General features: G+C 37.8%; 1 protein-coding gene across 1 annotated transcript in view; it reads right to left on the bottom strand.

Annotated features, from left to right (window-relative positions):
• LOC113986459 (sodium channel protein type 5 subunit alpha-like) overlaps positions 1 to 25,788 on the bottom strand; it is a 32,658-nt gene extending 6,870 nt beyond the window's left edge. Inside the window, 23 exon segments of the mRNA XM_039380733.1 lie at positions 116 to 169; positions 327 to 581; positions 689 to 826; positions 1,733 to 1,906; positions 4,110 to 4,264; positions 4,870 to 4,966; positions 6,393 to 6,860; positions 7,611 to 7,964; positions 9,125 to 9,277; positions 9,400 to 9,629; positions 10,568 to 10,670; positions 11,436 to 11,627; positions 13,754 to 13,939; positions 15,229 to 15,373; positions 15,972 to 16,035; positions 16,647 to 16,853; positions 18,722 to 18,813; positions 19,049 to 19,177; positions 20,250 to 20,365; positions 21,224 to 21,255; positions 21,457 to 21,589; positions 23,006 to 23,303; positions 25,757 to 25,788. Coding sequence (XP_039236667.1) covers positions 116 to 169; positions 327 to 581; positions 689 to 826; positions 1,733 to 1,906; positions 4,110 to 4,264; positions 4,870 to 4,966; positions 6,393 to 6,860; positions 7,611 to 7,964; positions 9,125 to 9,277; positions 9,400 to 9,629; positions 10,568 to 10,670; positions 11,436 to 11,627; positions 13,754 to 13,939; positions 15,229 to 15,373; positions 15,972 to 16,035; positions 16,647 to 16,853; positions 18,722 to 18,813; positions 19,049 to 19,177; positions 20,250 to 20,365; positions 21,224 to 21,255; positions 21,457 to 21,589; positions 23,006 to 23,275 — 3,747 coding nt within the window. The 5' untranslated portion in view covers positions 23,276 to 23,303; positions 25,757 to 25,788.
• Positions 25,789 to 26,073: the final 285 nt, after the last annotated feature.

The following is a 26,073-nucleotide window of genomic DNA, read 5'->3' on the forward strand; positions in this document are numbered from 1 at the left end:
CTTCAACCACTTGTATTTTTGATTTGATATTGCAAACAAAGATGAAAAGTAATTACATGGATGGAAAAGGGAAGAAGAAAAGGGAAAAGAACTAAATTGCGTTTTAGTGACATACCTGACGTGAATCCACCGCTGCATACATAATATCCATCCAACCTTTAAAAGTTGCCTGAAAAAAAATGCATTATTATAGGGAAATATATATGGAAGCTAAAAAATATCCCCAATTTCACTGGGATAAACAGAAGCATAGAGTGTCCCATGGTTGGGCTACTCCACCCATTTCCTTGAAGAAAAAAAACTGAGAATGTTTTTATAGAACTCACCACTTGGAGCAGAGCCAAGTATCCCATCCCAACATTATCAAAGTTTACAGGAGAATTTGTCCATTTTCCACCATGAGACTCACAATCACTTTTGTCATTAATGAGACTGATATTTCCTTCCTGGAGTATGCACTTTGAAAATCTTTTCCCAAACCATTTTACTCCTAAAATGTTAAATAGGAGCCAAACAACAACACAGACGAGCAAAACACTGAAGACTGAGGGGATAGCTCCAAGGAGTGCATTGACAACAACCTGGACAAAATGAATGAAAATAATAATTAATTTTATGTTGTCATTTTCAAAAAAATCTTCAAATGCAGCCATTACAAAAAATTCACACCGACCCCCAATATCTTTACCTTTATCCCTTCAAATCTTGACAAAGCTCGTAGAGGCCTCAGTGCTCTAAGAGTCCTGAGAGATTTCAGGCCACTTCCAGAGGAACAAGGTGATACATCTTTGGGGTCAGGATTTAGTGCCCAGGAAACAAATGACAGCTGTGTTCACAGAATTGGAACTGGGATTATTAAACGGTAAACAAAATTTTCCTTGTTTGTGTTAGCAAACAGTTAGTATCTGAGCATTACAAGATCTTTGACCAGTAAGCCAAATTAAGAAAATACACATTCAAAGTTATTGTAATATAATTTTACTTCATTCTCTTCTAATATGTGAAAAAAAAAATTGGATTTCCTTCATTCTAATTAAAAATGAGTTTTTTTCCTGTTTGGTTTTGGTTTTTTTTCAAAACCAGTCCATATAATTTTTTTTACTGCTAATATAATAACCAAGTCGATAATTATGGTACTTATATACACTGCCAGACCAGAAAGGATTTTTCAAATCAAACATTCCCATTTGCTCCATCATTATTCTCAGGAGGATATACAGTAATTCTTTATTGTGACTTAAGATGGGGATGTGGAAATAAAAATTAATTTTTAAGAATTTATTCAATATTTTAAATTTTTCTAAGAGTGAAAATTAAATGAAAATATTATAAAAATATTTTAATAATTAGGGCTTTTTTTGACTGTTCATGATTTGTTATTTCTCTTCTAGTTGAAATTCTTGTGTGGCTGTCCAGCCATTGGATCTTTTCATGCCTTTCCTCTGATTTGGACAGCACTGCTATTAAGATTAGAAAACCCTAATTGCTGAAGTTATGCTACATGTTCTTTATAAATAGTCATAAGAGAAGATATCTAATAAAGGTTTCTTCAGTAACTTCTGATTACTGCTGAAAATTTCCATTTAAATTTGTCCTAAGGTCTCTTTGGATTGCAGGTTTTTCAGCTTTTGGAAACTGTCTTTCACTCATAATCAGAATTTGCATGTCCAGATCCATCCAGATAGAAAATGTCAAAAATCAAAATGTATGACAAGCTGAACATAATACTTACACATACAATGACAAAGTCAAGTAAACACCAGGAATTTGTGAAGTAACTGCGCAATCCATAAGCTACCCATTTCAGAAGCATCTCCATCAAAAAGATGTAGCTAAATGTTATATCAGCATAATCTAGGATCATTTTCACTGTTTTTCTATTCTGCAGGTGAATATCTTCAAATGCCTGGAATTTCAGAATTCAGTTTTAAAACAGGTCAGTAGTTGCATGGAAAATTATTCTTAAATTGCACAAGAATACACAGTTTGTCTTATTACAGTTTGTCTTATTACGACCATTTCATACTAAATTATGGGCAACCACCACTTAGTTTTATACTTAGAAGTAAAAAACTAAAGCCTGACTTGAACACATTAATCACTGTCTTTCAGGCTCTGACCTTCCAAATGAATCGTCTTTAGTCAGCCTGAAGAGTTGTAATACACACATTGAAAAGAATGACAAACTCCTTATCTGGAACTGTCCATTCCTGGAGTTACAAGTTTTTTCACCTAAACCTTGTGTCATGGTTTGAGGAAAATGCTTTATTGATTGCTGCTGTTCACATCAGTGTTTGCTTGTGTTTAATGCATTCTCTGCCTTGCTAAGTTTTTGATATTGCCAATCTACTCCCAATTCCTTTTACATCTTGCATTATTTCCTCACCAAGCCTCTGGAAATGTATTTATTCCTCCTTTCAAGCACTTCTCCCCTACCTTATAGCCCCATCTCCACTTCATTTAGGTATTACAGCAGACCTGATTTGCTCCCCTTCACGTAAGACATGCCTAAAAATCCAGTCTAAAAAGCCATGGAAAAGGTGGAGCAGGAGCATAGAGCACTGAAAAAACAAGGAGCAGAGATGCTCCTAGGTATAATCCAATAAAACCTATGCACTCCTGTTCTGCAGTGTTAGAAAAGTGATTCTGCTTCTGGACCTCAGGGGTCTTCCAGTTGTGCCACAATTAGGAGAAATGCCTCCAGAGCACAGCTGTCCCTGTGCCCATGGGACTGTTCATTTGAGTGTGGGTAAATGAGAACAACTGGCATTCATGTACATAAACCTATTTGCCATTTCTGACCTTTTTTCTTGAGCAAGTCTGATCGTATGTCCTCTTATTCCCTGCTAAACCTTGGCTACCTTGATCTCCATCTACCAGTCAAACCACCTGCTCATTAGCAGTGATGTTTTTTCATACTTTTAACTACTGTTTTTCTAACTTTTTAAAGTGTCTACCTACTCTTAATTGCTGCTACTTAAAGAAGTCAGGAATACTTGAGTTCCTCACTACTCTTCCTTTGCTCTGAGCACTGAGCACTCACAATTCTGTGCATTCTTTCTGTCATCACCATCTCATTTAATTTCCTTTCAAGGCAAGGACACCATGGTGTCCCTTTGTTCTAACTGGTTCAGACAATTCCCTACCAGCATACAACTTCATAAACAAAGAAAACAAACAAACAAAATGGACAAGTCCCTTTTTGCAAAAGGACAACACATGTGAAAGTTCTCACTGCAAAACATCTTTGATGTTGTTGTTTTGTTATTTTGCACCTGGGTACCAATTAGCTTTGTGTTCAGTTTATTCCTTAATGTGCTGTAGGATCTGACTCAGTTTCCTTCCTTACTTCAGTTTGGTTCCACATAAATAGAGAGGAGCCCTCACAGGAGTCCCAGGGATTTCCCTTGGCGATTTTGCCATGGGAATTCTAAAGCAGGCAGTTCAAATCTATAGTTCAGTGAACAACCTGAACTTAATGTACACAGAGCAGATTTTATTTGGAAAATTCTGACATTTACCCCATAGATCCCTTTCAGACTATTTGGTTATGTTCCTTTTGCACTAAAAACATTTTATTTAACAAACTATTTTCAGCCGAGAGTGAATATGCTTTCAAATCATAGAAATTCCCTTATTCTTGAGTAGAAATGGATCTGATCAGGGCAGCAATGAAACGTTACCTCACCTATCAGTTTACAGCCAACTTCGCTTTTCGATTCTAATCATAATGTTTGGATGATTTTGAATCTACATTTTTACTGAGCAGTTACCTTACTTTCAACATTTAGAAGTGTTATTTTATTTAGAAGTGCTAAGTAATTTCAGACTCTGGTTTAGTCTTGTAATTTACACACAAATGTATGAAGAACTGTGTTCCATGAAAAGCTACAATTCCATATATTTAAATACATATATTTAAATATAGATTTTATATTAATATATAAATAAAGTGGGGAAAAGCCTTATCACTTTTAAGGGATGCATTTATTACACTCTTATCTCTCCCTGTGGGAAGGAATGTCAGAGTAGAAGAAATCAATCAAATACTATTATTTTCCTTATTGACAACAATCGATTCAAAATTAGAGACATTAAATGCAATTTACCAGTGCTGCACTGCTCAATACTATCACAAAAATCATAAAATATTCAAACCCGCTATGGTTAACAATTCGGTAGCAGGTTTTCCTGAAGTTCCACCAAGTTCTGCCTGGAAGCTTAGTGATATCCACTACACAACATGGGAAACATTTACCACAATCTGAAAAGAGAAAGAACAGTATATTGGTTCCATGGAAAATGCTGAGACATGGAATCAAAACAGTATAGGGCATCTTAAAGAGAGCTTCTACAGATTAGAGAAAGAATGTGCTGTTTTGCCTGTGAGGTGATGCTGTGGCTGAAATGATCTAAAGCTAAAGAAAAGACAAAACTCTTTTAATAGAGCAACTCATACATGGGAAAAAGAGAGTTGCTTTTGTGCCCTTCTGCAGGAAGGCTTGTGGGCACAAAAAAAAGCACCTTTATTTTCTGCATTTCTCCTTTTTGTTTTGAAAAGAGATGGTATCTTACTAGTAGGTTAGTCAATTAATATTTTTACTGATTATTACACTTTTTTCCACTGCAGAGACATTACAACTTCCTGTTCACTGCTTTGCACCAGAAACAGTCTCCACGAATCTGTAAAGGCAGCAGGATTGAAGCATGAGAGGCAATGGAGTCTAAGGAGATGGTCAGGTAATCAAAGACAGATGTCAACACTGGGATGAGCAGGAAAACAGATTCTGCTAATTTGGACATGTTCCAAGTGGATATTTTTTAACACTGGTTCATTTGGTGTTAGCACAATAGAGAAAAGATTCCTACTTTCTCCAAAACAGTCCTTAGGAAGGTGTGAGTTTTCAGTCTGGGAAAACATCTCCAGACCAACAGCTGCATCCACACTGCTGGCTTCAGAAAAGCTGTGAGCAGCACCACATTTCTGTATGGGAGAAGGAGAAAGAGGAGAACTTATTTGCTTTTCATTCATAAGGTTAAAAACCCAAAAATAAATGAAATTTATCATCCCCCTGCCCTCCTCCCCAAAAGAATTCTGCAGTCTATAAATTACCTTACTGTTGTTGAACTACCAATGTTATACATTAAGTTACACCATTAACCATGGCTATTGATGAGACACAAACCTCCATGCTATTACTGTCTCTAGAGAGATATACCACCTCCACAGGCATTATATTTGCTACTCTTCAGAAAATCCCAGCCTGTCCTGTCACTGCTGAATGAGAGAACAGCTGTGACAGTTTGAATCTCTAGCATATTCCACAAGATGATAAAAGTTAGAATTACCTCTTTTTGCTCTTGCTTTTCATGTGTTACTGTGAAAACATTTATGGTTTCAGGAGTCCTAGAAATCTGACTGAAGCTGCCTGAACTCTGTTGCTGTTCTCTATGCTGTTCTCTAATCTGTCTCCCTGCAGGAAATAATGGAAACCTTTCCGACAGTCATTCTTAAAAGTCAGAATTCTTTTACAGAACATCCACAAAATTTAGAATCACAGAAGGGTTTGAGTTGGAAGGGACCTTAAAGATCAACTAGTTCCAAACCTCCTGTCATGGGCAGAGAATCTTCCACTAGCCTGTTTGTCTTTTTACAGATAATTAAATGATATCCATAAAATGCTTGTAATAGAATGGTTTCTTCCTTGATTTCAAACAGTGTCCTCCTGAGGTTTTACTGTGGAAATGTATCATTCCCCAAGAAACACATTTAGCCCAGGGATGGATTCCTGTATCCAATTAACCTTTGCAGCTGGACCCCAACAGCCTCATGCTTCCAGTTACAGGCAGAAGACCTAAGTGATCCCAATCAGTTCGCAGTCCTTTGTCTCCACAAATTCCAAGAAAGACCAGATTCCACTGCAGCACTTTTTGTCATCAAATGCTTCTGGATAACATCTTTGAAATGACCACAGATGATTCTAAGGTGATCCGCAATTTTTCCTTCTTTGAGAACTTGTCCAAAGACATGCCATTGGCAATGCTCCCTAATATGACCCAAACCACAGCAAATGGTAACTGAGAAGAGACATGTAAGCATCAGAAGAGGCTGCCTTCCAAAATGTGTAAGGCAAAGGAGACAAAAAGAAGCAATGTCTGCCTTCATCAAACTTCATTTATTTGTTGACAGCAATAGATGGAAACAAAACAGACCAAAGCAGAATTAGGGCTATCCATGAAGAGAACGGTGAAAAAGTTGATAGTCAAAATGTCTTTGGAAAATGGAGACTAGAAGAACAAAGTAAAATGGCAGAAATGACAGAAGGGATAATATTTACTGTTGAGTCTTTGAGATGGCAATTACAGATGTAAGTTACAGTATTTTTTTAAATATGAACAGTTCTTACCTGTTTTCTGTGTTCTGTTTCTGTGACTACAGAGTGCTCATCATCACTTTTGTCACTGTAACTCTCTGATTTTGCAATGGGAACACAGGTACTGTGACTGCTGGAAAGATCTTCATATTTCCTTGATATTGAGGAATTCTCTTCATTATAGTAACACTCTATGTCAAAGCAATTATTGTCTATGTATTTTCTGACATCTGTCATGGCATAATTATTATCCTCTATGTTTTTGCCAGAAATTTCTTCCAAAGTCTTCTTTTTATCTGTTTTTCTGAGGCTTCCTTTCATTTTTCTGCCACAAGGATCCAGAATTCTGTCTTTCAAAGACTTCAGGCCCTGGTGAATCTGTGCAAGGGCAATCTGACATTTAGTCCTTTCTCCAGGTTCCTCTTGTCCTCCTGAGGTATCAGTATTCAATGAACTCATCACCAAGGCAATGAACAAGTTGACCACCTTAAAATAGTTAAAGTAAGTTAGGGACACCACCGCTAACAGAAAAGACACTTCAGAAACCCTCAGTCTTGCTTTCAGCAACATTGCCATGAAATTATTTACTATTATATTGCAATATTGTTATAGGACCATCTGGCCCCTTCTAGAAGGAATGGCAGGAGAAAAAGGAAGGAAGTGAGGGTTTGGGTATATCAAATATATTTTCACCTGCTCTGATGTCCATAACGTGTGAGGAGACAGATATGTTGAAAAACAGCAAAGATGAATTTTAATAACACCACCATCCAAAAGGGTCTGGTATAGACCAACAAACCAAGCAGATGAAAAGATTTTGTCTTCCAGTACATTTACATTCCATCTACTATATGTCATACAAACCAGAAAATCTGGGTATGGTAAACTCTTGATAATACAAGTTGATAAGCATTAAAAGCACTGAACAGTTTGGTTATTGGATCCTATCAACACAAAAGATGAAGACATCAGACACCACATTATCAGAAGCACTGCACTTCTATACTGTGGGTAGAGGGAATAATTTTGTATTGCTTCTACCTCTTATGTTAGAAAGAGAAAGACAGGGGAAAAGTGAAAAAAAAAAAGAAAGATAGAAGAAAAACACGCCAAGTGACATCCAGAAAAGAGAATAGTGTGAATACTCTTGAAATGATAAAGTTTCCCTCTGCAAAAATCAGTTGCCAGTGTAACTGGATGCATTCAGTAGAGACTGGGAATCAGCTTAAAACTCACCACCAGGTTTCCTATCACCAGGACTAGCAAGAAAAAGGTAATACAGATCCCTTGTCCAGCCACTTCCATACATTCCCACATCATTTCAATCCATTCTCCACATAAGATTCGGAATATAATCAGGACTGAATGACTGAAATCCTTCATATGCCAGCGTAAATCCTCACTGGTGCTTATTTTACAGAAGTTTGTTTCATAAGATCTGCCGAAAAGATCCATTCCTAGTACAGCAAAAATAAATACAGTGATAGCCAAAACCAGAGTGAGGTTACTCAGAGCACCAAATAAGTTTAGAATTATTTTCATAAGAGTATTTAAGGCTGGCCAATACTTTGCCAATTTGAAGATCCTGATCTGTAAATAAAACACAAGAGAAAAATAAAGATCAAACACAGCCCAGACAGCACAGCCCACATAAAAACCAGACCCTGCATTTATCATGCTGCCTTTACTGCAGTAACATTGTCATTTTTCCCCAAGAAAGGTTTTTAATTGTTTTGATGCAAAAGTGCTGTGCTTAAGCTCCAACAGTTAATGTTATTGAGAGCAGAGAAGTATCAAAGGAAGGTTTCAAATTGTTTGTGCTAAGTTAGATACGAGAGTGTGCCAGTGTAATAATGTTAATAGCAATAAAAAGTACAGGAATACAATTAAGTAGGTCACGGGTACTTGGAAAAGGTTATGAAATTACTGAGTTTTGGTCAAATGCAATAAGACAAATATTTTTTTATACTTCTCACCAAACAGACTTAAAATAGGATCTGAAAAGCCAGGCGGGACCTACTCTATGTACCCCCACGAGTAAAAAGGAGGTATTTAGTCAAATTAGCATTCAGGGCTGTGAAAATCTCTCAGTCATGATAAACAAGGGGAAACACAATTCAACTGCATTTCTAGGCTTGTGGACTGAAATGCAAAGAAGATTTTTGAAATAATTAGTAAATTTAACATTGAAAATATGCAGTAAGGACATAAATATAAAAGCAATGTTATACATGGACATCTCAGAATGATTCCTCTTTCTCCCCAAAATGGAGGAAAGCACTGAAGAGCCCTCAAGGCCAAGACTAAGCCCAGAGGAAAGCTCTGTTATTTTGCAAATCTCAGCTCAAAAGGAAAAGCTGTGAAGGAATCATTGCTATCCTATAGCACAGGAAAACAATCAGATAATATCTGCTCCTGATTGTAGCTCTGAAATCTAGTTGAGCAGTGCCACTGTACAGACCTAACAGAGAACCAGTGAACTCTCTGCTGAGTCAGATCTCCCTGGCAGCACACTGTGCCAGAGGATTTGTAGTATCCAATATACACAGTATAATAAACATACTTTAAAGTATTCTTTAATATTAGATAATATTTGCTTTAATGAAATGTTCATGTTGGCTTACTATTTACCAACAAAGAGAACTGATTTAACAGATTCATCAGGAAAATAATGACAAGATATTTCACTGTAATCTTTCACAAATCTATACAATACACGTACTTTTAAAAAAGAGCAAAGAAATCATTACCACTCTGAAAGGTGACAGATTGGTTCCAAAGCTCACTATGCCAATTAAAACAACCAAGCTATCAAAAACATTCCACTTGTTCTGAAAATAGTAGTAAGGATCTAGAGCAATGATTTTCAAGATCATTTCTAGTGTAAAAATCAGAGTGAAGACCTGGAAAGAAAATAAAGAAATTCAGAAAAAAGTCATTCAAGAAGTCTGTCTCCTTATGGGACTGTTCCAGTATAAATACAGGGCTATAATTCCATATTCACCCTAACATAGACCTCACTTACCTGGTCACTTGTAGCAATCATTTTTCTGGTTTCTGGCAACATGTCAGGGTGCTCCATAGCCATCAATAAGGTGTTCAAGATAATGCAAACTGTGATAAAGAGATCAACAAATGGATCCAAAATCACCAATTTCACCTTCTCTTTGACTGCTCTCCAGAGGGGACAACAATTCCAAACTAGACACTTTGGAGCAAAACGTTTCCACAATGCAGGACATTTCAATTTTGACTCTAGCAGAGAAAGAGAGAAAGTGGCATATGAATAATCCTATGTGGAATATCAGAGTGTGAAGAAAAAGAAAATCAGTCAGAGAAAAGATTGGAAAGAAAAATCAATCTCATGTGAGCAGAATGGCATCATTGAAAAGAGTTGTTTCACTCCTACTACACAAAATAGGCTACACTAATCACAGGCTATTGCAGGTCACCATCAACAAATGTCATAATGACAGAAACAGGGGATATTCCCCACCTCTTCATATGTTTATTATTCTTTCCTGTGAGGCCGGGGAGGCCCTGGCACAGGTTGCCCAGAGAAGTTGTGGATGCCCCATCCCTGGGAGTGTTCAAGGCCAGGTTGGATGGGACTCTGAGCAACCTGGTCTAGTGGAAGGTGTCCCTGACCATGGCAGGGGGGAAGAACAAGATGATCCTTAATGTCCAATCCAACACAAACAGTTCCATGATTCTATGATTACACGATTAAAGGATGATAAAGGATCTGCATTAAGGAGAGAAATCACTGTTTCTGGGACAATGACAACCTGTTTCCTGTGAGTTGAACCTGCCCAGCCACAGGTGTCCATAGCTGAGGACAGGGTTATAAGTGAGGCTGGAGGAGAGCTCAGGAGATCTGTAGTGCAACCCCCTTCTCCAAGCAGGGCCAGCCATCAGGTCAGAGACTGCACAACCTGTTCCTCTGAAAATGGGCAACGTTTCTGTTTACACCCTTTGAAATTCTCTTCTTTCAATCAAGTTGGTCAGGCATGATTTACCCTTGGTAACTGTGAGTTACAGTCACAATTATATGAGATATGAGAATATTTGTTTTCCTGAAATTTACATTTGCAGCATCATTTCCCCAAGTGGCTTTTAAAATAATGCTGAGTGTTTGAGACAGTTTGATCTCTCAGGTCACATTACACAAACCCATAGGAAAAATGACTAACCTGAAAAGTCTGTAAGAATAGCAGCTGCACCCATTAACCTCTGTCTTCTGTAAGGATCATTAATAGAGTCCACTGACACATCATAGGACAGCAGGATCTGCCTCTTTGGTTAGAAAGACAGCAGAAGGTAACATAGCAAGGGAATATGAAAAACTGGCAATACAAAAATTATGTCCAGCATGACATAAATATGCCTTTTTAAATACACATTGAAGGAAGCTTTACTTTGGTGACAATATATAAAACAAAAAATACAACACTGACCTCGTTACTGCTGCTCATCTGTCTTTAACTGGGGATGAGAAACTGGGATTTAAAATAGGAATATGCACTAGAGGAATGATCCATTCAAGTCTTTATCAACTGATTAAGTCCTACCAAAATGTTTCTACCTGATATACTTTTTTCTCTTTGACTTAGCATCTTTAGTCTCTTTTGCAATGAAAGTTGAGAGTACATTGTTTGAAGAGTCCTCAGCTCCAGGAGAGCCACAGGTAATTGCCATATTTCTTGCAGTTTATGTTTATTTGACTAATAAAAGAACTTTATGTCAGAGCATCTCACACAGTATCATGCTCTAGGTTTTCCTTTCTTTTTTTTCTTTTTTTAATGTGAAGTCATTTCAATATGAAATAATATGTACTACTGACAGCCACTTCCAACTTCCCTTTCAAGTCCAAATAGTGCTGTCTCCCTAACGTCCCAAAATACAATTTTCAGATTGTTTTAAAAAACAAGCTATTCCAAGGAATGCAAGAAGAAAAAACAACAGAGGGAAAAAACTTCAAAGAAAGAAAGCTTTTCTGCTTATAGAATTGTCATATCACATGCAAGTCTAATGAATATATTTTCTATTTCAAGTACTTACAAGCTTCTTGTGGCAGTGACCAGGCTGTGAATGAAATATTTGCTCCTCTTTCTCCTGATCACCTAAAATTGTGTTTTGTCTTAAAATAGGTATTTCTCTATTACTCTCATTTCCTTTCGAATTTTTCAAGTCACCAACTGGCATTTCAGACCCAACCTGCAAGGCCTTACTGCTTTCTGCTGCAGCCAACTCCTGTAAAATAAAAGGCCAAAGGTCTGTCTATTAACACAAGGTAAATGCCAACACATGGACTAGGATAATATTCAATTTAGTTTTTACTCATTAAATTCTTACACTCTCTGAATGTTTTACACTAACAATTTCTAGCTTTCAAATATTAAACTGCTATAAAAAGACAGGAATACAAAATCCTATTCACAATATGGAAAGACCAAACAGGGTTACTTGTCAGCTGCTGTAAGTTTGCTCTTGTCACTTTAGATATTGTGTTTTGTCTCTGAATTACAGAATATTATGGTTTATCCTTTTACTTCCCTTTTCTTGCTTTGAAAAGGACCTTGAGTCCAAAGACAACAGAACACTAAGGGCTCAATCTAAATCCTAAGATGTTCAACTCTTCTAAAATACTAATCCTGTCAAAAGGAAACTAGAAGGAAGAAAAGCCTAAGTAAAGCTTGGCAAGCTGGAATGTCAGGCAGGGAAACATTACAGAGCTGCCAACAGCTCTAGAGGAGGAACTTGGTAAAATGGTGATGCCTTACACCTTAATGAGGAAATTGGATACTTGTTAGAGAATATTCACATGGCCCCCTACAAATCTGACATTTTTGACTGTAAGCAGTAAATCAGAGGTCTCTTTTATAAAAAGCTACAGGATACAATAGGTCTTACCAATAATTTTCAACCCATCCTGCTGCCTTGGCTTAGAGTTTCACTTCTGGTGGATGAGAAGCTTGAGATGACCCAGCAGGGTGGGCCTGCAGCCCAGAAATAACTGTGTCCTGGGCTGCATCACGACAAGCATGGGCAGCAGGTCAAGGGACGTGATTCTCCCTCTCTGCTTCCCTCTCCTGAGACCCCACCTGCACTGCTGTGTCCAGCTCCAGCCCCCCCAATATCAGCAAGATATGGACCTGCCCAAGGGCACGGAGATGCTCTGAGGGCTGGAGCACCTCTAGTCTGGAGACAGGCTGAGAGAGTTGGGGTCGTTCAGCCTGCAGAAGAGAAGGCTCCAGGGAGACCTTAGAGCCCCTTCCAGTGCCTAAAGGGGCTCAGAGAGCTGGAGAGGAACTTTTTACAAGATTTTAAAGGGAAAGAAGAGAGATTTACATTAGATGTTATGAATAAATTTTTTCCTGGCAGGGTGGTGAGGCACTGGTATAGGTTGTCCTGAAAAGCTCTGGATGCCCCATCCCTGGAAGTGTTCAAGGCCAAGTTAGATGGGGTTTGGAGCAATCTGGTCTAGTGGAAGGTGTTCCAGCTCATTCTGAACTGGAGGATCTTGAAGGTCCCTTGCGATCCAAACCATTCTATGATTCCATGACTCAATGATTATCAGAAATAAAAACAGGTGATCCCTGGTCCCCTACAGACCAAGGTATGAATGACTGGAACAATACTATGCCAAGAGGAAACACTGTGGAAATCTGATGTGTGTCTATTAACTCTCCAAAACAACAGCAAAGAAACTAATGCAGTCCCTGGATGCCAACAAGGAACTTAATATGGAACAAACAGCATTATCCTGTCTAAAGACTATTCCTGCTCTTGTCAACTGATAGACCTCCTGCATCCCATCACTCAGAAAGAGGCCTGACAACCTTTAAAGTGCTGAGCACAGTGGCTCTTGGAAGGCTTTTTAATCAGGCCTGAACTCTGTCAGCACTGGAACTTCCAACTTCTGGGAACTGCAGAAATGACAATTTTTCTCATGGATGTAAATGTATCCACTCATATTTCCTTCATGAGACTACACAGTAATAGGAAGAAGGAATACCCAGAGAAAGGAATTTCTGTCCACAGCAATAATGGTAGTGTACAAGAACGGGGAAACCATGGAGTGCAGCACCTATGCAATACCATAAAAGGTACAAACTGGCCAGCAAGCCATTCCTGTAAAATGTCAGGTCTGCAAATCCTAAAATTCAATGATGGTTTTTTGCATCACAGAAATGTTTATATATTCAAATACATATATACATATATAGATACACACATGCATTTATAGAGACATAAAGAGAAATGAAGTGTGAGAAAGTATTGCAAGAAGCACATGTTTAATTCAAAACATCATTTCTCTAATTCACATACAGAAGAAAACAGAAGGAACCACTTATTATATGTAATAATTTACAAACCTGTTCTTTCTTTATAATGTCTTGGGCTTCCTGAAGTAGTTTTTTCTTGGCCTCTCTTTCATCTCTGTTTTGCTCTTCATATGCCGTAGCTACCACAGCCATGATCAGATTGAAGAGATAAAATGAGCAGAGAAGGATGAATACCACAAAAAAAAAAAAGCAGGTCACTCCAGATGTACGGATAGTCTGTGAGGAAAAGGTAAAAGTTGTGATATATTCTTAACAAACTAACGTTTACAATACAATTTCAAACTAACTTTGAACAATTTCTTTTCCTATGCAATACAAAGGTTAACATACTGTACTATTTTTATTAAACAACTATTTTTATTAAATTATTAAGATCAGCCTCTGGTCCAAGTTATACAGAAGGTCTAGAAATAAATCCAGTCAAAAGTTCCCTCAGCCTTGAAGTAAATGGATTTCAGCTCTTAAAATCCTCTCTGTGTTCACACCATGTTTTCTTTCTAGCATAACACCTCAAATATTCATAACAATACCTTAAACTGCACAGAAGAATTAATAAGACCCATTCTTAAAATTAAATTAATTAAATATCTCTCAGCAAATCGGGTAAATGAACATCAAAGGTTAAGTGATGAGAAGACAACTTCAGCGGTGAAGAGCTATAGAGGTGACTACAGAAGAAATTAATGAAACTCAGAAATAAAGATGGGATTATCTAAACAACCATGAAAGATGTTATAATTACAGAATCGGAGTCAATATTGAGAGTGATTATCTTACTCTTACATTTGCTTAAATGGCAGCAGAGGAGATGGCTCAAAATTAAGCTCTGAGACATTCAAATGACAAAAAGAAGTTATATCTGTTCTAAAAAAGAAGTCTTAAAAAAGGTTGATGGGAAAAAAAGTTAAAATGGACAAGGCAGAGGATAATTCTTGTCTAGCAAAGGCATTGCATAGACATAAGGGATCCAGAAAGTTGTCTGCATGCATTTTTATAGCATTTCTGATAAAAAAACACACCAGAATTCAAAAGGTACATTCAACTCTGGGAATCAAAACATTAAGCCTCCAAATTTTTAGTATCAGTTGTCAAAAATGATCTGAAACTAATGTGCTGAGCCAAAAGGTTTGGTGAGGAGTCAGGACTTAAAAGGAAGAACAACAGAGAAGGCAACAAGTCCTCACGCTCCCTGCAGCAACAGTGAGCTCACTGGCTGGATCTGCTGTATATCCCAATCCTTGGGTGGTTCCATACTCATATTTCACTCTTAACCACTGACCCCAGGGTGTTCTCCTACAGAACTATGGGCATTCCCAGCAGGATTGCTCCCATTCCATGTCCCTTGCAGAAGGTGTTACAACTTAGTCACTTGAACCTACTTCCTTAATATTTACATGGATTTTAAAGGAAATGTGGTGTCAGTAAGGTTAAAACCAGTAGAGATTTTTCTAGTGGCTCTGAATTGCATGTGTCAAGTCATTCTATCAGGTAATAGAAGTACCCACCTGTCTGTAGAGACGCTCCCAGGAATCCTGTGTCATCAGACGGAATACAGAGAGGAAGGCCCAGCCAAAATGATCAAAACTTGTATAACCAAAGTCAGGATTCTGCCCAATCTTCTGGCAGGTATAGTTTTCTGGGCACTCTTTCCTAACCCCAAGATAAAGATTAAACAATATTTACTTGGAGATTTAACGGTACCTGAAAGCACCCAATAGACAACACCAGATTTGTTTAGTTTATCTGAAAGTCCATTTCATTATTCCCCAATTTAATTCTGCCGGAAGGGCTGATTTATGTCAAACCATCCTAGAAAGCCATTTGTCTAATCAGAGAAAACTGGACAGAAATCTTAGTTTAGGACTCTACCCTGATGTAGGATATGTGCAAACAAATACACAGAGAGGGGGAAAATGGAAATATTTTTACTTTTAAATAATTCACCAAGATGAAGAGAGGAGAGTTTATTAATATCTAACAGGTCTTTACTGATCTTTTCCTCTCCTCATTTATATCATTCTACCTTACCATTACATTCCCCATGGTTAGCAACAAAGTACATACATAACTGGTTGCATCCTTGTACTTCATTCTTTTTCTGAGGTGAAATATATGCCTTTTAATTTAATGATACATAAGCACCCTATCGTCCTGAAAAATCCTCACCATTCCTTTAGACCAGAAATTAAACCACAGGACATCTGGAGGAACAAATTAAGAAAGTACTAAAACTGCTTTGTTCACTTACTCAGGATCTGAACTGAACCCACAGAGCAATATGTCAGAAGAGCCATTCATTCTGTGGCAGATATCTAATAAAAAATAAATCAAGGAATCATAAAATCAGAAGTTGTCAGTTTGCACAGCCTTCTGACAGGAAACCATACATTTACTGCACTTGATAAACACCCTGATGGATCAAAGCTCTGGGAAGGATCCTTTCACAACAAAGGATGTATAGGGCTGATTCTCAGCAGATCTGTCTCTGTGACAGACTAAAAAAAGTGGCAACTCTACTGCACAACTCACAATGTAAGATTTCATTTGGTCTCTGGTAAAAGTAAGAATCTCTGTGAGAAGTAGGCAAAATCCCTGAAATACAGAAAAAGTGATGGGAAAATAACCATACTCTGTGCAGTACCCCTAAAATTTAGATCCCTGTGCAATGCACAGGTTAGAAGGCAAATGCTTATAGAAAATTTAGCCCCATCTATCCCACAGACTGCTAATCTTTCTCCAAATCCAAGATTCACTAATTTCACATTCACTTGTCCCACAGACTTCCTATTAAGACTCGTGTAAATGAAAGGGTTTTCCTTCTTGGGAGAAATACATGCAACTATAGTTTAACATACCTCTGAAATTCAAGACAGTCATAGGAAGATACACAAATTATGTAAAGAGAGAAAAGAATAACATTTACCTTCATCACTTGGTACATAGATCTTGGGATCCTTACATAATGAGTCATTGTACTCAGTATTATTGAGGACACATTTGAATCTTAAATTGCCCATAAAAAGCTGGAGGCCTATTAGGGCAAATATACTCAAGCAAAATATAGTAAAGATCATCATGTCAGCAAGTTTCTTAACAGATTCAACAAGTGAATTTACGATGATTTTCAGACCTAGAAAAATAAGATCCAATAATATGCAAAATGAGAAGAGGAATGCAGTGACATTCCCATATGACAAGACACAGTAGTTGCAAGGATGTTAAAAACAATCAGAGTAACTTGGTATGTAACTTCTGAGTATTAAATGAGGTAAAACGAAGCATAGGAGTGAGTAAAGCATTTTTCCCTAAGTTTCCGAAACATAACTTCTTTGGCTTCTGTTTAGTACTAACACTAATTTTGCTATCTTGCACATTCTAAATTAAGATGGTATCTTAACAAAGTCTTACAAACTTTAATGAACATGGACAGATTTCTGTGTTTGATTTACACTAAACAAGTACTTCACCCTGGGCCAAAGACACATTACAATGACAAAGAGGGTGACTGTTTCCTGGGCTGTGTTAGGCAAAGCTTGGCCAGCAGGTCAAGGGAGGTGATTGCTCCTCTCTACCCAGCCCTGGTGGGGCCACAGCTGGACTACTGGCTCCAGTTCTGGCCCATGGACACACTGCAGAGTCCAGCAAATGGCCACAAACATGGGGAAGGGACTGGAGCAACTCTGCCATGAGGAAAGGCTGAGCTGGGCCTGGTCAGCCTGGAGGAGAGAGGGCTCAAAGGGGATCTCCTCCATGTCTGCACAAATCTGAAGGGAGAGTGCAAAGAGGATGGATCCAGGTGCTTTTCAGTGGTGCCCAGTGCAGGGACCAGAGGCCATGGGCACAAACTGAGACATGGGATGTTCCATCTGAGCATCAGGAACCACTTTTCTACTGAGAGGGTGACTGAGCACTGGCATGGGTTACCCAGGGAGGTTCTGGAGTTTCAATCCTTGGAGATTCACAAAAGTTGTCTGGACTTGGTCCTGGGTAACCAGCTCTCAGTGGCCCTGCTTGGGCAGTGAGGCTGGACCAGACGACCTCCAGATGTCCCTTTCAAACTCAACCATTCTGGGATTCTGAGAAAATACCTTATATATAAACTTAAGCCCAATACTGAGGCAGAATAATTGAATCTGAGATATGATATAAGCAGACAGGGATATCCAGGATTTTTCATAAGAAAAAAAGTCAAATTATACTTGATCTCTGTTCTCCATGCTGAATATGAAAGGAAAAGTATTATGTGTGGTTTGGCAATAAAATTAAACACTTTCAATGTTTAATTCCTGCTACAATTCCAGAGTTAAATCAAAACAATATTTGCAATTACATAGAAGAGGTAAAGTTACTATATATTATGACAATATATATAGTCATTGACAGATTTTCAAATGAATTTTTGCAGGTAGACCCTGAAATCATCCTTTGGTATCCTAGTTAGGGGTATGACTTGGAAACATATCAAGTATCTGGATGGTATATGCAACATATTGCTGAAAGTATTGCTCTGAATCCAGATAGTGGCTGTGGTCAGTAAGGAAACAAATGAAAGTCTCAAATATTGTAAAGTCAGCATTCTCGGGAAGAAACCAGAGAAGTTTAAGCCAATGAATTTTAGCAAGCTAATTAAGCTAAGGAAACAGAAATATTGGGGTATAACCATATTATGTTAAGAGAACACATCAAATAGAGGAGGCTGCTCCAGGAAGACTAAGGTAAAAAGGCAAGGGCACCGGGCTAATTAAAATTGAACATTAGTGATGGGATAAAAAATGCAGAAAATGAATTTGCCTTTGTCAAAACCATTTGGAGGAAAGATGATTAAAATAATTCTGTTAGGGTGCTGCTGAGAGTTACTACAGACTGTAAAACAGTCACACCTTGAGATCCCATCAGCAGTCACACAAGGTGACCAGAAAGCTGAGGACAAGAACAGGAGAGGAATCAGAATCAGCAGACTGGTGAAATGGAGAGGATAGCAGTAAGATTGTTCTTTACCTGGTGTTACTGAAATGGCTTTCAAAGTCCTCAGTACTCTGACAGATGCAAAAAGTGGAAGACCGCCTAATGCTACAAATGTAGCAATGTACCTATAAAATGAAACCACATGTAACTGAACGGCAAGGATGTAACTTGTCAAAGCATAACCATGTTGAGCCAGTCTATGACTATTTTTCTCTTTGCACATATGCAAATGGTGGTTCAAGCACAGTAACTCATTAGCAGGTAGGATGCCAAACACTCTCAGGAATTTCAGCAACATCAGATAGTATTTTATCAGTGGTTTTGTCCCTCGAGTGTAAAACAAAACTGAGTTTTACTTACATTAGGATAATATTAGAAAGATCCAAGTAGTTCCACGGATCTCGAAGAAAAGTAAATTCGTTCCAAACAAATCCTCTTGCTACTATTTTTATCAATATTTCAATAGAATATATGGCAGTAAAAACATTTCTGAGGAGGAAAGGGTATATTAGGATTATAGAAATAAAAATATTAAAGAGATGGATTCACATTCAGGCACATTCAGGCATTTCCTAAGATTTAGCCCCTACATGGACTAAAAGTAGACAATGTGAAGTAAAATAGGCTGGTTACACTACTTTCAGAAGCATCATGGCTGTAAGAAGATGTGTTCCTTTATTCTAGTAAGATTCAGATAGTGAATCTGTAAACACAACAGTTCACAGAAGCCTACGATACTATTTCTGGGTGGACAGCTCACACTTCCTTAGCAAACATTTTTAACACTGTGTTTGAGTTCTAAAGCAGGCTGGAAAATTTCAAGGCCTCAACATTCTGACAGAACAATAGAACAAAAAAGCAATTGAACAAAAAATTGAACAAAACTTTCAGCCTGTAAAGTTTACACATTTTACATATTTAGTCTGAGAAAAACTCTATCATGGAAAGCAAACCTACAGAAAATTAAGTTCTTCTTATCACCATGCTTACCCCAAGATAAAAGGGGCTCTGGGGACATTTTCAAGATTTAATTCTAGAACATTAAGTCAAGTTGCACTGGATACAGTGCACAAGTACAAAGGGTAGCAAGACATTACAAAGAGAGGCCTTTCTAATGGGAACAACTGACCCAGGAGTGTCACCAGGAAACAGGAAGAAAGAACAGAATGGACATTTATCCCTTTCTAGTTTTTGCATGAGCCAACCATAACAGACATTCAGGTTATTGCTGTAGAAGGAGAGATATTAAGTTAGAATTCTACCCCACAGTCTCTCTAAAAGGCTCATTCCTTAAAAGAAAAAATGGGGCAACCTTCTATGTCACAGCAGATGGCAAAATTAGCCAACACAGAGGAAAGGGCACATGGTGTGAGCCTCTGAGAAAAGGCACTGAAGCTCCACCAAAGACTGGGAGATATAATAACAATCCTCAATCTTCCTCAGAGGTCTGACTGAGAATTTTCAAGGCCCTGAATTAGATCACCACATTGTTTAAATTTTTCGGTCCTGCATGTGAATATCCATGGAAAAAGAGGGAACACAGAGCCACTGAGATACTTACTCAATCCAGATGAGTGGTAGTGGAATATCAGGTACAGCCATAAGCACACAATTAAATAACACGGTACATAAAATAAAGACAGCAAAACATGTGAATAGTAAGTTAAGGAAAAAATGCTACATTATAAAACAATGAAGTTCACAGTAGGTCCTGTTTTCCACACAGAAAGCATACAGGCATTCAAATAATGACTTTGGTTTTGAATATGCTCAGGACTTTTCATGTGTTTTCCAGAGAAATTAAGTTAGAACTTAAGTGGGACATAACACGTTTAACAGAAGAGATGAGAAACATAAATTAATGAAAACCAGTTGAAAAAGCTTCATTAATAATAACCAATGTTCTTTGAAACTGGGATTCCATATCCACACATTATCAAAACACCCCTCTGCTCTGCAGGAGTTCAGAAAGCTTTCTCACTTTATGTGGTAGGCAGTGAAAACGTGCATAAGAAAAAACATTCTTTCATAAAAGTTCACCTACCATCTAATAAAACTGTTTGGGGTGTTTTTTAAATTAACATTGCCCTTAAATGTAAGGTTTAATTGAAAGTGAATAGTAAATTTAGTAATTTCAAATACTAGGAATACACATTCAAAGTCTGACATAAGTTCCACTAAAAGGGCCTGTTTGTAAGAACTAATAATTCCAAATTAGTAGAGATGTTTAGCAGAAAAAGCAGAAACTACTCACTTGGTGGTTTTGCATCTGCAAATCCTTCACATTCTGACATTCTCCAAACAACAGTTATATTGTTTCAAAAATATGAAAGATGGGCACTCTTCAGAACATTCTAAACTTAGGAGAACAGGAGACGCTTCCAGTAAAGGTTCACCATAAATCCCATCTTTCATATCTTAATAACTAGGGAGTCCCTGGTTTGCTTTGCTTGTTTGTTTGTGTGGTTTTAATTTAACCTTGTGACCACATCAGAGATTTCGAACAAGTTCTGGAAAAGGGCTACACTATCATACAATAGCCTCTAAAGGTGGTTTCACACCAATATCTGCAAAATTGATTTTAAATATCAGCTTGTACCAACATCATGGAAATATCTCAGCTGTTGTAACATTAGATTCAATATAACTTTTACAAAATCTCTATCACAGCCATATATATATCACAGTTTATGTTCACATTCATATAAAGAAAGGAACAGAATGACAGAAAATGGTACAGAATATTTTAAAATTCAAATAAGGGAAACCAATGAAAGGATATGAATTGGTCAGAATTTTAATTGTTGCCTTTCTGACTGGATTAAAAGGACCAAATATACACAAGGCAGGTGTGGCAGTAAACCGGAAAATAGTCCTCTGTTTGTTTAGCACCATAAAAGTCTACAAAGAAAAGATTCATAGGATATGAAATGTTTAAACTAATTAAATTTCCCCAGAAAGTAAATATTCAGGTTTTCAAGTCTGTATCTAGAACTACATCAAATTGCAATTATGAGTAAAACTTTCCTGTTTTCTTACTTGGAGCTGTGACCTGGCCATACATATTTGGAAGGAAAGACAGTAACTCTATAAAAGTGCATTATTGTCTGAGAGTAAGAAGCAATCACAAGAATGAAGAGCAAGCAATCATATTCCCTTGGTCAAAGTAATTAAACTACTTAAAGCAATTAACTAGTAATTACTATTCTAGGACTGTAACAATAGTCACAGTCATACTCAGAAGTATCTCACTCTTGGATAGTTTCATAGGCTACAAAACCTTATTTACAAAACACACATTGTGTAGAACTGCCAGAACCCCAGACATCCAAAGGAAAAATTAAAAATCTAAAGTATCCCCAAATTATCAAGCAACACTGTAAATTCCTTTCAAGCTACTTCAAGTTCCACGCAGCTCCGTACTTGTGCTACATGTAAAAATGAGATATCATGAATGAAAAACACAGTTTCCTAATGTACATTCTTCAATTGAATCAGCCTCAATTTCTCTTCATCAACACTATTGCTTTGATTACTTGGAGAAAACAAATCTCTGGAAGAACAAAGTCTTCTGCGTGTTCTCCCTTTCAATTATTATATTCCAATGCCTTGCTGGTCATTTCATAAAGACAGCAGCACAGCACTGCATGGAACCTCCAGCTCTTCAGGTCAAGTCCCCCTCAACAGTAAGCAATCATACAACAGACATTTAACTGAGGAGGGATTCCTACAGCATCTACTTTAGACACTCCCACAGGCAACAACACCAACCCCTTTGCAATCACATGGAGGATTTGCAATATAAATATGGCACAATAAACAAAGCCAACGAGACATAAAATAACAGAAAATTAATTCACAACAATGCAAATACATGGGTTTGCTAAGCAGAGTTCTGGAAATATCTCAAATATGTTTCCCCTAATTGGTATAATCTTTGTAATTCAGTGAAAGTATCTGCAATTTGAAAATGATCTACTCTTGGACAGGCCCTGTTTATACCACAGGGAGTTCAGCCTCACAGGCATCATAGAAATTGCTCTGCAAAACAAAGCATCCTTTATCCCAGAATATATTTCCCGAAGAAGTGTATCAATTATGTCTTCATCATTAAAATCTGACTGCTGACTGGAACTGAAGACACCTCTTCATGGCATAGAGCAGAGCACACCTTAGCACTCCAAAAGATGTCAGGAATGTTGAAAGACCTGTCTGCACAACAGTCAAAACCCAGCATCTCCCAGCTAGAGCTTTTACTATCTCTTAAGAGTTCAGCAGACAAAGTTAAATCAAAGAAATGCTTTTGGAAGTTTTAACCTTGTGGTCACTGTAGTATGGATCAAAATCCTCCAGGGGCTCCCCAATGAGCTCTGATGGAATGTCCCCATAAAGGGATGGCACCTTTTTGCCGGTTTGCAGATCAAGCCGGGGAGTAAGTTGTTCTTCAACTCCTTGGTCCTTATGCTTCTCTTTTTCTTTGTCTGGCTGCTTTTTTTTCTCAGCAATTCTTTGCTCAATTGCAGCCAAGGACTCAGGGGTGAAACGTCGAAAGCTGTTAGTTTCTGATGGCCAACACCAGTGATCCATTTTTCCTTCTGAAGGTTTGTTTCCAGTGCTAGAGGTAATTTAAGAAAAAATGCTATGAACAATTAGAAAATAACAGAAATAATACACAGCTTTAGACTACTATCTATTAGATAAATGATTTCTGACTTCTGTGAAACCCCATATCAAAATAGAATAGAATAGAGTAGAACAGGATTAGACTATTTCAGTTGGGAGGGACCTGCAACAACCATCCAGTGCAACTGTCTGAGCAATTCAGGGCTGACCATGTTAAAGCTGTTCCTAAGGGCACTCTCCCAGTGCCTCTTGAGCACTGACAGGCTTGGGGCATGGACCACCCCTCTAGGAAACCTGTTTGAGGGTTCAACCACTCTCTTGGTAAAGAAATGCTCCTAATATCTCACCCAAACCCACCCCCAGTGCAGCTTTGAACCATTCCCACACATGCTGTCACTGGATACCAGGGAGAGAAGCTCAGCACCTTCCTCTCCTCAGGAAGGTGTAGAGAGTGTTGAGGTCACCCATGGCCTCCTCCAAACTGGAAAAGCCCAAAGCCCTCAGCCCCTCCTCACAGGACATTCCTTTCAGCCCTCCCTCCAGTTTTTTTGCCCTCCTCTGGATGTTTTTTTTTGTTTTTGTTTTTGTTTTTTTTTTTTTTTAAATTTTAATAATTGTAAGATCAATTTGATCTTCAAAGCAATTTTAAGGACAACAGAGAGACTAAGCTTTCAGAGAACTACATTGAGTGTAATAAATGAAGCAAAGAAAACTGTCTTAGCATATACAAACATTGTTTTAGTATTATGGATGTGGGAGATGAATTTTTGAAAAAAAGTGAAGACTGAATCTGACAAAAGCAGTGATCATATGCAAAGAAACCTTACACATTCCCTTCAGCAACAGTGACCAGAAGTCATAATTGGACAAGCATTCATGGACAACGTGAGAGGATTTCTTCAACAGACCTGTACCAGCCACATACTAGTGCTCATATAGAACAACAGACTTTTTGGCCTTCCAACAGCTGCCAAGTATTTACAGGTTGTGACTTGGGTTAGGAAAGAGGAAGCTAAGAATATGTGACTGAAAAAAATCCTTGTGATATAGATGGGTAAATCGTTTTAAAAAGACAGAGTGACTACTCAGAATTCCTGAAGCTCAGCTGAACTCAGTCACCTCGTCATAGGCTGCTGAACCAGCTGAATTTTTAAGTCAAGACACTGAGGTAAAGTGTTACCCTTAGAAATAATTTCAGTCTTTGCATTAGACAGAAAGTCTCCCTAGTTACTGATTCTGGGAGGGAAGACACAGAACCAGCGTTCCCAGAAGTAGCTGAAGGACAACTGAATGCTATTTCTTCTAGAACCTGGGAGAACAAACCTGGGGGTGTGTAGCTACAAGGAAATTGTAACAACACACTACCTAAAGTGGGCTGCTGAGGTGAACACAATGCTCGAGTCCAGATCTGCTCTTTCCATTACAGGAGATGAAAGATATTCCCATTTAAATTCAATTAAGAATTGAAAATGCTGCACCAGGTGTTGATATCTCTGGTTCCATAGCAGACAGTGGTCCATCAGTAACAGATAGAAATGCACTGAGGGGACCTTCAGTTACTAAAGTAGCACTCTTGGCAGGATCAGGGATACAAAAACACATCTTCAAATTCAACTTTTGCTTTTAAATGAAAGTGGAACTTATTTATTTCTCTCCTCTTGAGAGGAAGTGAACTCAGTGTGCATAGCTAGCCCTGCTTTGAGGTCAGTCTGACTGGCTTAAGGCTGATTTTGGGTACTGCAAAAATGACACAGCAGCTTTTCAAGTCAAAACCTGAGGAATTCCACAGAGACTGATCAAATTTACTGAACAAATGACGTGCAAAGCAATAGAAAGGGGTGAACAACAAGCCATTAACTGAAGCAGACACTGGGCACTACTAAAGTACAATTTGCTATTAATATTTTTTAAGATAAAAGCTGAGCTTTGGGATAATTTTCTAGAATAGCAAAGTAATGCCAAAATATGAATCTGTTAATACAGAGTGTCTGAGACACAATTTACAAGATGCTTCCTGGGGCAATGACTTATCACTAGAGATGATAACTAACAGATTTAGACTTTTGGATTGAAAAACAAAATACAAATTCAAGGCTTATACACAACTCCTTGATTTGATTCTGCTTATTTTGAATTTCAAAACTCCTTTCAGCTCCCTAAAAGCACAAAAGTTCCTTTTAGGTGTGGCAAGGTAACAGCAATCAAACTATTGACCGTTAGATCTCCAACAGTCCATAAAAGTGGAATTTAAACTCATAGAACTTCACAGTAAAACACAACAAAGTCAGGAAGGGGCATTTTTGAGGAGTTTCTCGAGACAGGAAAACTAATAATAACATAAACCTGAAAATGTCCCCATTTATGTTTCAATCTAGTTTTACATGTATTATAACCACTTCTGTGCCCAAATTATTTCTATCCATTTCCTTCTCAAGAGCCACCCACCGAATATTTCCTGTGAGCACCTGGATCTGAAAAAATAAAGAGTAAACTAACTGCTTAGTTTGGTTTTAGGATGCATTTAGTAGATTCTTCCACAGGAGAATAAAGATGTGTTCATTTCTTCATCTGGAATAAGAAAAAAATGAGAAAGCAACTCAGAGCAACACCTCAGGAAATAGGACAGACAAATCTCTCTTTTCTGTGCTGTACAATACCTTGCGAAAAGCTACAGCTATCCCCTACTCCGTTTTCATAAAGAGTAAATACTTCTGCTCAATAATTATCACAATTTTCTTTATTTAAGTCTGAATAATTATCAG

Source organism: Pipra filicauda, unplaced genomic scaffold, assembly GCF_003945595.2.
Source record: "Pipra filicauda isolate LSUMZ 115617 unplaced genomic scaffold, ASM394559v2 scaffold1_size10287979_pilon, whole genome shotgun sequence".
NCBI lineage: Eukaryota > Metazoa > Chordata > Aves > Passeriformes > Pipridae > Pipra > Pipra filicauda.